The sequence below is a fragment of the Lutjanus erythropterus genome, chromosome 18 (assembly GCF_056507025.1).
Source record: "Lutjanus erythropterus isolate fLutEry1 chromosome 18, fLutEry1.hap2, whole genome shotgun sequence".
NCBI classification, from domain to species: domain Eukaryota; kingdom Metazoa; phylum Chordata; class Actinopteri; order Lutjaniformes; family Lutjanidae; genus Lutjanus; species Lutjanus erythropterus.
In genome coordinates, this window is record NC_139334.1 from 25,925,558 (window position 1) to 25,937,309 (window position 11,752).

At 37.5% G+C, this 11,752-nt stretch overlaps 1 protein-coding gene across 2 annotated transcripts; it reads left to right on the forward strand.

Moving 5' to 3' along the window:
• The first annotated feature begins 523 nt into the window (after window positions 1-523).
• On the forward strand, window positions 524-11,479 carry LOC146311177 (ubiquitin-conjugating enzyme E2 D3-like). Of its 2 annotated transcripts, XM_084742100.1 has the most exons (8): window positions 524-984; window positions 4,998-5,061; window positions 5,724-5,755; window positions 5,967-6,044; window positions 6,525-6,630; window positions 7,121-7,214; window positions 7,872-7,921; window positions 10,392-11,479. In XM_084742100.1, exons 1-7 carry the CDS (start codon window positions 961-963, stop codon window positions 7,918-7,920), a joined length of 447 nt encoding a protein of 148 aa, XP_084598226.1. In that variant the 5' UTR covers window positions 524-960; the 3' UTR covers window position 7,921; window positions 10,392-11,479. The 2 variants fall into 2 exon arrangements, with proteins under 2 accessions (XP_084598226.1, XP_084598227.1); XM_084742101.1 differs by lacking the exon at window positions 7,872-7,921 and having other exon boundaries at window positions 527-984.
• The last annotated feature ends 273 nt before the right edge of the window (window positions 11,480-11,752 follow it).

Below are 11,752 nucleotides of genomic sequence, written 5' to 3' on the forward strand. Positions count from 1 at the left end.
CATTATTTTAAGATGCTAAGTTAAGTTTCTCATAATGACCTAGGGCATTTTAGGGCTGTAACTAAGTTATTTTCATAGTGGACTAAATGGTTTCTTGATTAATTGATTAATAGTTTGCTTAGAAAATGTCAGAAAATGGTGAAAAATGTTCATCAGTGTTTTCCAAAGTGGATTTGACGTCCTTGAATGTCCTCGTTTGTCCACAAACCAAAGATAATCAGTTTAATGTCATAGAAGAGTAAGGAAATTAGAAAATAATTACATTTAGGAAGCTGGAATCTTAATCTATTAATCGTTGCAGTTCTACATTTTTTTCATGACATTGGTGGAAATGTCCCATCCAATCCATAAATTTTCAATTTTACCTGACATATAAAAAGCATCCCAATTTAATTTAGGTCCTTTAATTAAATGCTGACATGTCCTGACTGGTCTGTCATGTTGTTTTTTTCAGCCGGCTTGTAACCAATCTGCCACCACATCCGCCCCGTCACTCAGCAGTCAGCGGACCGCCTCTCATCTTAAAGCTTCAAATACATGCAGGCAGCCGCTAGTTGGTTAACGACATCGACCGAAACCAAAAGAAGAGAGAGCAGCTTTGTCGCCCGGGTTTCTTCACCTGGAACACGCATTTAATCAGCTTCAACCGGGGACACAAATCATCCAAAACACGACGTTGAAACTACGGGGAAATTGAGGGTTATCGAAGGATAACGTCTGCCGTTCGGAGAAAATAAGCTGGATAAGATCGCCAGCTAGCTTTGTTAGCAACAACTCCGCGCATACGTAGTTTTAGCTCGATAGCCAGCTAACGACGCGAGCTCGAGAAGAAAGGCCGTCGAGGAGTTGACCCAGCGGCAGAATATTTAACAGCTAGGGAATCATCCTGGCATATCACGGTTGCCCCTCACTGCTTGGATCGGAACACCTTGAAATAACGGAGAACAACCTCGAGAGCGGATGGCTCTGAAAAGGATCAACAAGGTAAGACAACGGCATTAGCTAACGACAACGCGGTCGTGTCTAGAAGGGAACCCCAAACCTGCGGAATATCTCGCGAGAATGATCACTTCAACCAAATTCGTGGGCTTTCTTTTACCGATACAAGGTGTTTACTGTGTGTCTCTAGACCTACCGAGGGCTTAATCAGATTCTAAAAATAAGCAGTTTGAGGAAAGTGGAAAGTGATTAAACAAAATCTACAAATCTCGCGAGATCTTCTTAAACCAAGAGTTCCATTCTAGGCACGACCCTGTAACGCCGCGCTAGCCTCCCACAATGTAGCAGTGTTCTTGATGCTGTATCCTGTGAAACATGGCGGTGAAACATGTTCGGTGAAGTGCTAAGTTTGTGTTTCTTCGTATGTACAATCATATGGTGTGTTTCTGCTTAAATTTAGTATGTTAATGGTTGTTACTACTGCACATACGGACGCGACTCGATGTTTAAACGGCAAACACCATCCAGCTAGCTAACATTAGCGGTTTCGGTTACAGGTTAAGTGTTCGTCGAAGTGGATTGACTGCAAAAAGAGGCCGCATGAATTGCCCAACACTGTATACCTTTAAGCTACATAAACACACGTGTTTGAAAGCTGCCTGCTTGTTTGTTTTTTTCCTTGTCTTCCTTTATTATACATATTAAAATAACAAGTAGGCGGTACCATTTTCAAACACATCTGTTGGTATTTCTATACGGTATGGGAAGAAGCAAAACTTGTGCATATAATTAATATCTAGGAAACAAAATTCTTTCAAGTTACGTGCATAATTACTTGTATTAAATATCGCTTATTTCAACCTAAAAGTTGATTTAATTTTCTGATATTTTAAAACAACACGACTGTCAATAAAGAAAATAATCGACTGAAAATAAGCGTTTACTGCAGCTCTACATAAGAACACCAAAGAAAGACTGCAACTAATGATTATTTTCATTGGTGATTCGTTTCTTGATTGATCGATTAGTTGTTTGGTCTATTAAATGTTAGTAAATGGTGTAAAATGTTGATCAGTTCTCACGAAAACCCTAAGACAGCATCTTCCAATATGTCCACAACTCAAAGGTATATAGTTTACTGTCATAAAGGAGTAAAAAAAAAAAAAAAAAAGTTATTATTATGTAAGAAGTTGGAGTTAGGAGAATTACAATTTCTTCCTTAAAAAAATACTCAAACTGATTAATTGATTATTTAAACTATTTTATTGATTTAGGAATTGATCTGTAGTCGTTGCAGCTATACACCAAACTTAACAATATGTCAACACAGGTATTACATTCTTTGTAACTAACCACTCATATGTTCTTTCCCCAAAAAAAGTTGAACAATAGTACAGGTTTAGAAAAGATGTTCCTGAGATTCAGCATCTTTTGCTCTTAAAGATTCACATTGTGGGTAAATGTTATTTGTTTTGAAACCAAACTTCTTAGCTTGAGGTAACAAAGGAGATTATGAATATCTAGCTCTTCAAAAGTGTCTCCTTTTACAAACCTATGAAATAAAAGATTTTTTCCACAGGAAAAGGAATACATTCTTTTGTTACACTTACCATCAAAGAAATTGTAATTGTCAAACAGAATAGCAGCTATAGGTATTACAGAAGAATATTGTAATAATCCTTTAATCAGAATTATCAAAGCAACAGGTGTAGTTTTGACAACTAAAGAATATTGTCTATGTGAGCAATCCAAATTCATGTCTGGTCGTAGTATATAATCTTTCTTGGTAACCAGTGACTCGTATAAACATTTCATAATAGCGGGGGATACTCTGTTACCAGAACCCATGACTCATATCACGGACTGAATCTGTGTTAGCAGTCAGAGCCGAGTTCATGATACACTTCCTTGGTATGTGAACCTATTTGTTCTGTGAATGCATGCATCACAGGGTGTGTTCTGGTGCTTAAATGGAGGAAGTTGGCAGCAATAAGGTCGAGTAACACCTGTGAAGTGGCTTCATTTCCTCACTCTGCTGTTGTCTAGAACTTTCTTCTAAAGAAATCCGGAAACTTAGTTTTGACATGCTGTGTCTGTAGGCCAGGGTGGGGCAGTGGTCTCCACCTCACTTTAAAGTAGCTGTAGACCTAAAAATAACAGAGGCAGTAGAGTGTGTGTGTGTATATATGCTTAAGGGATCGTCTTGCGTTTAACTGTGGAGACGATAACAAGGTGGCCCCCTACTCCTCCTGAGCTGCAAGAGGGTTGAACTTGGAGAAGAGTGTCAGGAGATAACAACACCGGCATGAGAGAGTTGTGAAATAAATGAAGCAAAAGAGCTCTCATGTAACGTGTCCCCCCTCCCCAGTCCGTATGTTGACATTTATACCCAGGATGTCAAAGTGCTGCTTAAATCTTCAACCCTGCAGATGCATCTTAGGTGTTCAGGGTGAAGAAGATCAAACTTTAAAAAATAATCACACAACATTATTGCTTTCGCAACCCTTTTTGCTAGGGTTGCAAATTTTGTGCATTTCCCCTAATCAGCAGTTGAACGTGTTCAATAATCAATTAATAATTAGGGTTGTAACTAATTATTTTTAGAGCTTCAACGATGCATCAATTTGTTGTCATCAGTTAAATTAATTGCCAGCTATTTTGACAATTCATTAATTGGTCTGATTAATGTTATAAGAAAATAAATTCTCGGATTATGTTTTTTTTTTTTTTTTTAAGATGAGTAATTTATGTATTTTTCTATGATGGTAAAAGGTGTGTGTTTGGGTTGTGGACAAAACAAGACATTTGAGGATGTCATCTTTGGCTAGTGGAAACACAGATTGACATTTTTTACCATTATGACATTTTATTGACCAAACAACTTATTGATTAATTGACAGATTTGTTGACAATTAAAATAAATGCTATTTTCAGGCCTAATTATGTTCATTCTCAATTAATCTGTCAGTTATTAACAATGAATTGTCTAGGCTTTAAGACTCTTTCTCAGAGCCCAGAGTGCTTCTTTTGTCCAGCCACTTGTCCCAATACCCCAAAAAACTCATGTACTCATCATAAATGACAAAAGCAGCAAATCCTAACATTTATGAAGCTGGAACCCACAAAGGTTTGACAATTTAGCTTGAAATATGACTGAAAGGATTAGTCAAAGATCAAAATAATGGGTAACTGACGATCTTTCAATTGAGAAATTGATTCATTGACAAGCCAAATCCTTGCAGCTTAATAAATAAAATATAATTTTTTTTTTTCATTTTAAGTTTTATTTAAACAATTTTAGCAGCACATACTCATGCACAAACAATTGAAACAAGCAGAATAATAAAACAGAAAGGTTCTCACATGTAGTGCCTGCTCTTGTCCACCTGTCCTTGGCAACCACAAACAAAACAATGTCAAATGATGAACAGTCACCAATTTCTAGATTAACAAAACAGACCAAAACAAATCTTGAGAAAACCTGTAAGATCTGCAGATGTTGTACACAAAACATACGTAGTTGGTTAATAAATGTTCAATATGTTATATTCTTAATGGTGAGTAATCGTTAACATCACTACTTTTGCATTTGTGAGAATCGGAAAGGACTGGAAATCACCTCACACCCCCAAAGTCATCTATGTGGCTCAGTGATATATTGTTCTTTCTAAAATGGGGCAAAATTAAATTTTTGCTGTGCAGACATCTTGAGAGTTAAAATCTACTTGGGGTCCAATCACATAGTACTTTGAATAAATTGAAGACTATGTATTCTGTGAATACTCCTCGAGTTATTAACGGTAATTATACAAGTGCTCTTTGGCATTTGAGGCACTGTGATTTGTTCTGTGTGGGTGAACGATTCAGGGGAATTTAACAATACATCCATAGTGTGTGATTGTGTTCTTTGTTTTTGATAATAAACATAACATACCAAATAGGATTTGAAGTGCTCCTCAGCCCTGCACATTGATTCCAGATCATGTCTCGGCGTTGTTGTGTCTCTCAGGATTACTGTGGTCTAATTTGTTATTGTTGTAAACCTCTTTTCATTACAGGAGCTTGCCGACCTGGCTCGTGACCCTCCAGCACAGTGCTCAGCCGGCCCAGTGGGCGATGACAGTAAGTGTCCCTGAACTGGGGGAAAGTATTTAGGAACTACCTCTAACATTCCAGACAATGATGAAAAATACCCGATATAATTCCCCACTGACCAAAGTGACAGGTTTGTCTGACCAACAGCCCAAAACCAAAAGAGGTTCAATTCATGGTCAGGAAAGGCGAATAAGATTAGAAATGAACTGTTATTTTCATTGTTGATTAATCTGCCAATTGTTTTCATAATTGTTTAGTCCACAAAAATTGTGAAAAATGCTCATCACAATTTCCCAGAGCCAAAAATTTCCTCTTTTGCCCAACCAACAGTTCAAAACCCCAAGACTCTTCATTTACATTCATAAATGACAAGAAAAAACAGATCCTTACATTCAAGAAGCTGGAAATGGTTGCCATGTTTTAATCTAAAATAAATTATATTGCATGTCTAAATACTCTAAAAGCACAGATGGATGTAGGTCTGATGCTGAGAACACATCATACGGTCATGAACATCCCACCCAAATCCAGTAAAATGAATACATGACGGCCATAAAACAGTACTGATTATAAAATTATGTATGATGGGAAATTGTGTTTGTTGAAAGTGACGAGGATTGTTTTGAAGCCTAATTCCTGTCAGATCACATACCTGTGACCTTCTAACATTCACTCTCTGTTCTCTGCAGTGTTTCACTGGCAAGCCACAATCATGGGACCTGTAAGTAGATATTTTACAACGTAATTGTTGCTCTCTTTGTACTTTAAAGCGTCATGCTGTTGAAATTTGTCACGGCGGTTGTGTTCCTGGCTGTTTGAAATGTATTCATGAGATAAAGGTCAAAATTTGACTTGATAATGGGAGGCTGCGGACAGGTGGCTTTAGATGATTCTTCCTCTCTAAAATATGTAAATGCCACTCTTTCTTTCAGAGCGACAGTCCGTATCAGGGAGGAGTTTTCTTCTTGACAATTCATTTTCCAACAGACTACCCCTTCAAACCACCCAAAGTAAGTTGAATCACACCTGAAATAAGGTTTTCCTGTTTGCCTTACTTTCATAATAAATGAAACTATTATAATGTCATTCATCTATCAAGTCACCCACCTGCTGGTTTTGTATTATCATGTAACAGACACAAGTCACTTTTGTAACATTAAAATATCTTTAGTGTCAGGAAATGGGGTCAAATATTTTATGTGTAAACACCGATTTCATACATGATGTTTTTTTAAAAAGCTGAAAAGAAACAATGAAGATGTCTCATGAATGAAACGCAGCACAGCAGTCTGGCGTCATGAACATGTTTTATCTTTTTGGCAACCCTCATGGAGTAATACCAGTCATTCCAGAGGTTCACAGTCATGAGCATCAAACGTCACTGCCTCGTGTCTAGAAATGTAAATTACATAACCATGACCTGGTGTCTGATGCAGCGTTATTTTACTTGTCCTCACGGGTATGTTTGTTTTTTTTCCCTTCCTTCTCAGGTTGCATTTACAACAAGAATTTACCACCCAAATATTAACAGTAACGGCAGTATCTGTCTGGATATTCTCAGATCACAGTGGTCTCCTGCACTTACTATTTCTAAAGGTATGGATTATCATGAAAGCACACCTTCAGTTCTTGACAATAAACCTTTTTATTGTTAGCTGAGAAGGGGGTTCAGTTTTGTTTTACTGCGGTTTAAATGTCAAACACAGTACCTGATTCTATACAGATGGAAGCATTTAAACACTGCAAATAATACCGTTTGATTAAAACTAATTTTGCTATTATATGTATGTAGTGTCAAATTTTTTAGTTACATTTAACAACATGCTGTTTTTATAAGAGTACAAGAGAATAAGAGCAAAAAAAAAAAAAAAGATTGAAAGGTACTTTTATTTGTTCATCAAAACTGTATAGAAAAACATTTTAATGTCTTTCGATTGTTTTGTTACGTCAGTTACTTTCTTGTTTAATGACAAGAACTGCAAATAAAAAAACAAAAAAGGGAATAAGAGAGCAACTGACACTGAATGCATATATACAGCTAAAAACATAACAAATGCAAGTCTAATGTTGCATCTGTCTCTTGCAGTTCTTCTCTCCATTTGCTCACTCCTATGTGACCCAAACCCTGATGACCCTCTAGTGCCAGAGATCGCACGAATCTACAAAACAGATAGTCAGAAGTGAGTATATGATCCATAAGTGTGGGGCACAAAATTGGCACCAGCCAAATGGTGGTAGAATATGCAAGTAGCTGGTAGATTTGCTTCACTCACCAGCCAAAAAGACAATAATAATCTGTTGAGTGGCTGCATTTCACCAACGATTTGGCTGGTGGACAAAAAAAAGTAAATTTTGCACCCTGCATATAACATGTGAAATAACTCATTCTCTCTCCCAGAGGGAAGAACTGAGCTGAAGTACATTTTATTTTTAAAGGGTAATTCTAGTATTTTAAACATCTTAGCCACTTAAAAAAAAAGCAATATGACTTTAAGTCTATGCTATATTTTGAATATTTCCACCTTGCTTTACTTCATCAGCTTTTTCTGTCAGGAAACTGCCCCAAATATCAGTGTCCACAGCAATGAAACCCCTAAGCAAAATCAGTAATTTCTCACTCATGGAACTCGAAGAGTTGCTGTTCTACCACTGCCTCGATCTGTTAGTTTGTGTTATTCTGTGAATCTGAACTTTCCCTTTAAAACACCAACATAAAGGTAATCTACTGCATCAAGCCCAGGGTTTAAAACACAAGAATTGCCCTTTTCTCATCCAGCTCTGAAACACAAGTTAATTTTTACCTGAGTCTACAGTGTAACCTAGTTTCACTCTGTCAGGTACAATAAACTAGCTCAAGAGTGGACAACAAAGTATGCCATGCTTTAGGGTAAGGCCAGGGGGCAGCACTGCATCTTGGGTAGTGCTATGGAATTGGTTGGTTGTGATGCTCTGGTCTCACTGGCACATCCAGAGGCTTGGATCTCTGTAGGGCTGGGCGATATAGACGAAAACAAATAACCTTAAATTTATCGGTGTTGTGACGCTAGGGTAGGGACAGCTATTGGTGCTTTCACAAAATATGAACCCAGTTGGATTTTTAATAACCATTAGTAGTAATATGTGGATATAATGACTTATGTGGGTAAAGGCAAATAATAAAGCATCTAGAACAGTCACTTTATTGTAATGCAGCCTTTAAAACCAGGAAAACACAACACTTATGCCTTATCAAGATATGAGGCTATCTAGTCTCGTACCACAATGTCAATATATTGCCCAGCTCTAGCTCTCTGTTATGAAATTTATGACTGGTGTGTGGGATTTGACTGTGATGATACTAATTTCTGGCTGTCTGGTTGGTTGGGATGCTCTGGTCTCACTGGCATAAACAGAGGCTTAGATCTCTGTTATGAAGTATATGGCTGCAGTGTGGAATAAACTGACGATACTAATCTCTGGCTGTCTGTTCATATGAAGTACCCTACTGGCTGTACGCGGCTCACATCTCTGGATCAGTTTGCAGCTTGATAACCTGTAAATAAAGGTTAACGGAATATTTGTGCCCTGCCCACTGAGACAGTTGTCTTCGGACAGCTGTGAGTTAGAGAAATGAAGATCTAGTGGCAGTAATCACAAGATTCTCAACAGCTAATTCCTATGTGGCCTGGGGGAAAAAAATCAAATAAGAAAGCTTTCACAGATCCAATAGCAAAAACTAAACGTGATTTGTTTAAGGTCTTTGAAATGTTAGACAAACAGCCTCTTAAAATAAGTTTATTTTATTCATTTCTGTGTGATTGACAAGTTAACATGGAGAGACTTGAGATAGGTGATCCATCACAGTCAAAAATGGGTTGCCTTTATTTTTCATAGTTATTGTTGTTGCGTGGTAAAGCAGTTGTCAGCGGGGACCACTTTGAAAAATGTTCTTGGTGATGCATTCGAGGACACGCCAACGGTTGGCTGCCAAAAAGAACTGCATTCATGAGCTATGATGTCTGAAACTGAAGCCTAGCAGACAAACAATAAGGATAATGTGATTTGGGGTTTCTCGTATGAAAAGGTTGATGTTTGAGCAGATTGTGAACCCTCGGGTGTCAACACACCAGAGTTTGTATTCTCAACAGTCTGTGCTTGCAGCTGCATCACCACACAATGAGATTACATTTTACAAAAAGGCAACAATCATTTACTGTGGTGTATTTTGTATCTCCAATTAGTTACAGGCCTTTGCAAACTAATTTTCATAGTGCATGGAAATAAACATCAATGGGCTTCCCAGAAGGAAACAAAATTCAAATCAGTCTAAACATGTATGGTTTAAAAATGGCCAGAGGGATAATACTTTGTTTAATATAGATTTAAGGAAAGGTTCGTACATTCAAATCTGTGGCTTTAGTTGATCCTGTAAACTATAATAATACCCACTATTTGGGCTGAAAATCATGATTCCTTTTCCATTATTGATTTAAATAGATAGGATGAAGTGGTTTTGTATGAAGTACTTCATCCTTCATCAGTGTATTGCCTAAAGTAAATGGAGGTCTCCCAGAAGCACAGGGGAGGTCTAGCATGGAAGTGAAGTGATGTACTAGGATTGAGTGATATGATGATGTCCGCAGCGAAACATCGCAATGGACAGTGATATCATTGCTGGGTCCTAAAGGGTCTTCGTCTCAGTACCACGTGCCCGTAACTTAGTTGTGTTTAAAAGCCGTGTTTAAAAACACTGATTACCGATAAGTATCTCATTCAACCCCACTTCACATAATCCAAACTATCACGTGAATCTGCTGATGAATTTCTCAGTCATTTGGCTTACAGTGAAAAATGCCCATCATATTTTCCCAGAGGCCCTGTGGACATCTAGTGTATTTTTGTCCAACAAACGGTCCTTGGTCTTCGGTTTTAATAGCGTCTTAAATAATCTGGGTACAAGCATAATTAATGCTTATTGTTAAAAGTTTAGAAGCAGACTTTTCTGTGCATGTAAATGTAGCCACTAACTCCAGCATGAAAAGTTTTGCTCTTGTTTTTTTTTTTTTTTTTTTATAAAGTACTCTTGTGTGTAGGTAAAGATGGCAAATAAGTTTCAGTTTGACATCGAAAGGTTCAGCTTGTACAAAATGTCCAGTATTTTGTGACACATTTTGTTAGGAATGCTTACTTGGCTTGCAGTGTTCAAAAGCAATGTGCTCAAATGCATGTTCCTAATAGATCCTGAGTAAAAGGAAACTGTGCAATTATCTGTAATTATTATCAAGGGTTTTTTTATGCCAGAAGCGTGGTGCGTTCAATCAGTAATGTGTTGGCTTGAGACTTCCTAAAACTAATTTATTCTGTTTCTGTCTTTGCAGATACGCCAGAACAGCAAAAGAATGGACAAGCAAATACGCAATGTGATGACATCGTTTGGAAAGCTGGTGGAAAGTGTTGTTGTTGGTTCAAACTAAAAATTCTCAGATTCTTTTTTTTTTTCTTTTTCACTTTTTTTTGTTTTGTTTTGTTTGGTTAATCAGAGCATTTTACCCCCCTCCTTTTTCCACCTGCGCGCTCATAAGAAGATAGTGTTTTCTCTCTAGGACACGTGCCAGTTTCTGTGAAGTTTCTACTCCATTTTTGTACGGAGTTTAAAAAAAAAAATCACCATGATCCTGAACACTCGGCTTGAGCATGCACCAGTAAGAGTTTTTCAACCCGAAATTGGTGATGTTAGTCATTTACTCTGCACACACTTAGTAGAATCTGATGCAACTGGTCTCCCGTCAGCCCCATGATGATCAAGGTGGTTAACTAGCTGGATCCTGTGGGGCTGATACTTACTGGATTTCTCAGAGAGCACTTGGTGGAGTCTTACCCATAAATTCAGACTTTTAAAGTTTCAAATTGGGAAAATTCTGCTGAACTTTATTTGAAAGTGATAAAAATCTGAAATGGGGGAGGGGGGGCCAGGTCTCTGACGTATTTGAGAAACTGGTTAGTGACTCCTGTATCTGCCTCCTCGACTGGTGTGACGTCAGTATGTTTTTCTGATCATTAGTATAGGAATCTATTACCTGAGGAAAGAAGTGTATCTTATTCCACTATCAAAGTGTGTGTACAGAGAAGCACAGCAGTATATATCAATGTTAAGGAAACAAAATATAAGAACTTCAATGTTGTATTTTATGCATGTTAATAAAGGTAGGCTATTATATCTGATATGTTTCTGCAAATTAAGTGGATTGTAAGGCTGGAAGTTGGAAAAATTGGTTCCCCTCAAAGGCTTTCTATTTCTTTTTGTTATTTAGAAGCCAGTAGATGAGCTGTTAGTTTTATGCCCACTCGAACACTGTCTTCTTGTAGCCCTTAAAATATTGATGCAAAGCTAATGGTTGATAATCAACTTGTGGCTCTGTTTCTTTTTACTTTTCCCTTCAATAAAGTTACTTAAACCATAAAACAACCCGGAGTGGTGCTCTGTTTTTCATTTAAAGACTGATATGACTGTGTATGTGTTTAAGTGTCTTTGAGGTCACAGGAAAGTTACAGTTTTAGTCGTAAATGTTGTTTATGTTCCTATAAAACGAAAGAGAAGCATCGTCTGTCTTTTGTACTGAAGCTTTGAATGTTTCAGGGACGTGTTTGTACTTGTAGAAAATGTAATTCCTCAGAGGTCATGGCTGATCTGAATACTTTTAGTTGCTCTTCATGAAACTGCCAATAACTAGATACTTGA

Coding starts and splice junctions, on each gene's coding strand:
- LOC146311177 (XM_084742100.1), top strand. CDS start 961: ATGGCTCTGAAAAGGATCAACAAG. Junction 5,756..5,966: donor AAGCCACAATCATGGGACCT/GTAAGTAGATAT, acceptor TCTTTCTTTCAG/AGCGACAGTCCGTATCAGGG. Junction 6,045..6,524: donor ACCCCTTCAAACCACCCAAA/GTAAGTTGAATC, acceptor CTTCCTTCTCAG/GTTGCATTTACAACAAGAAT.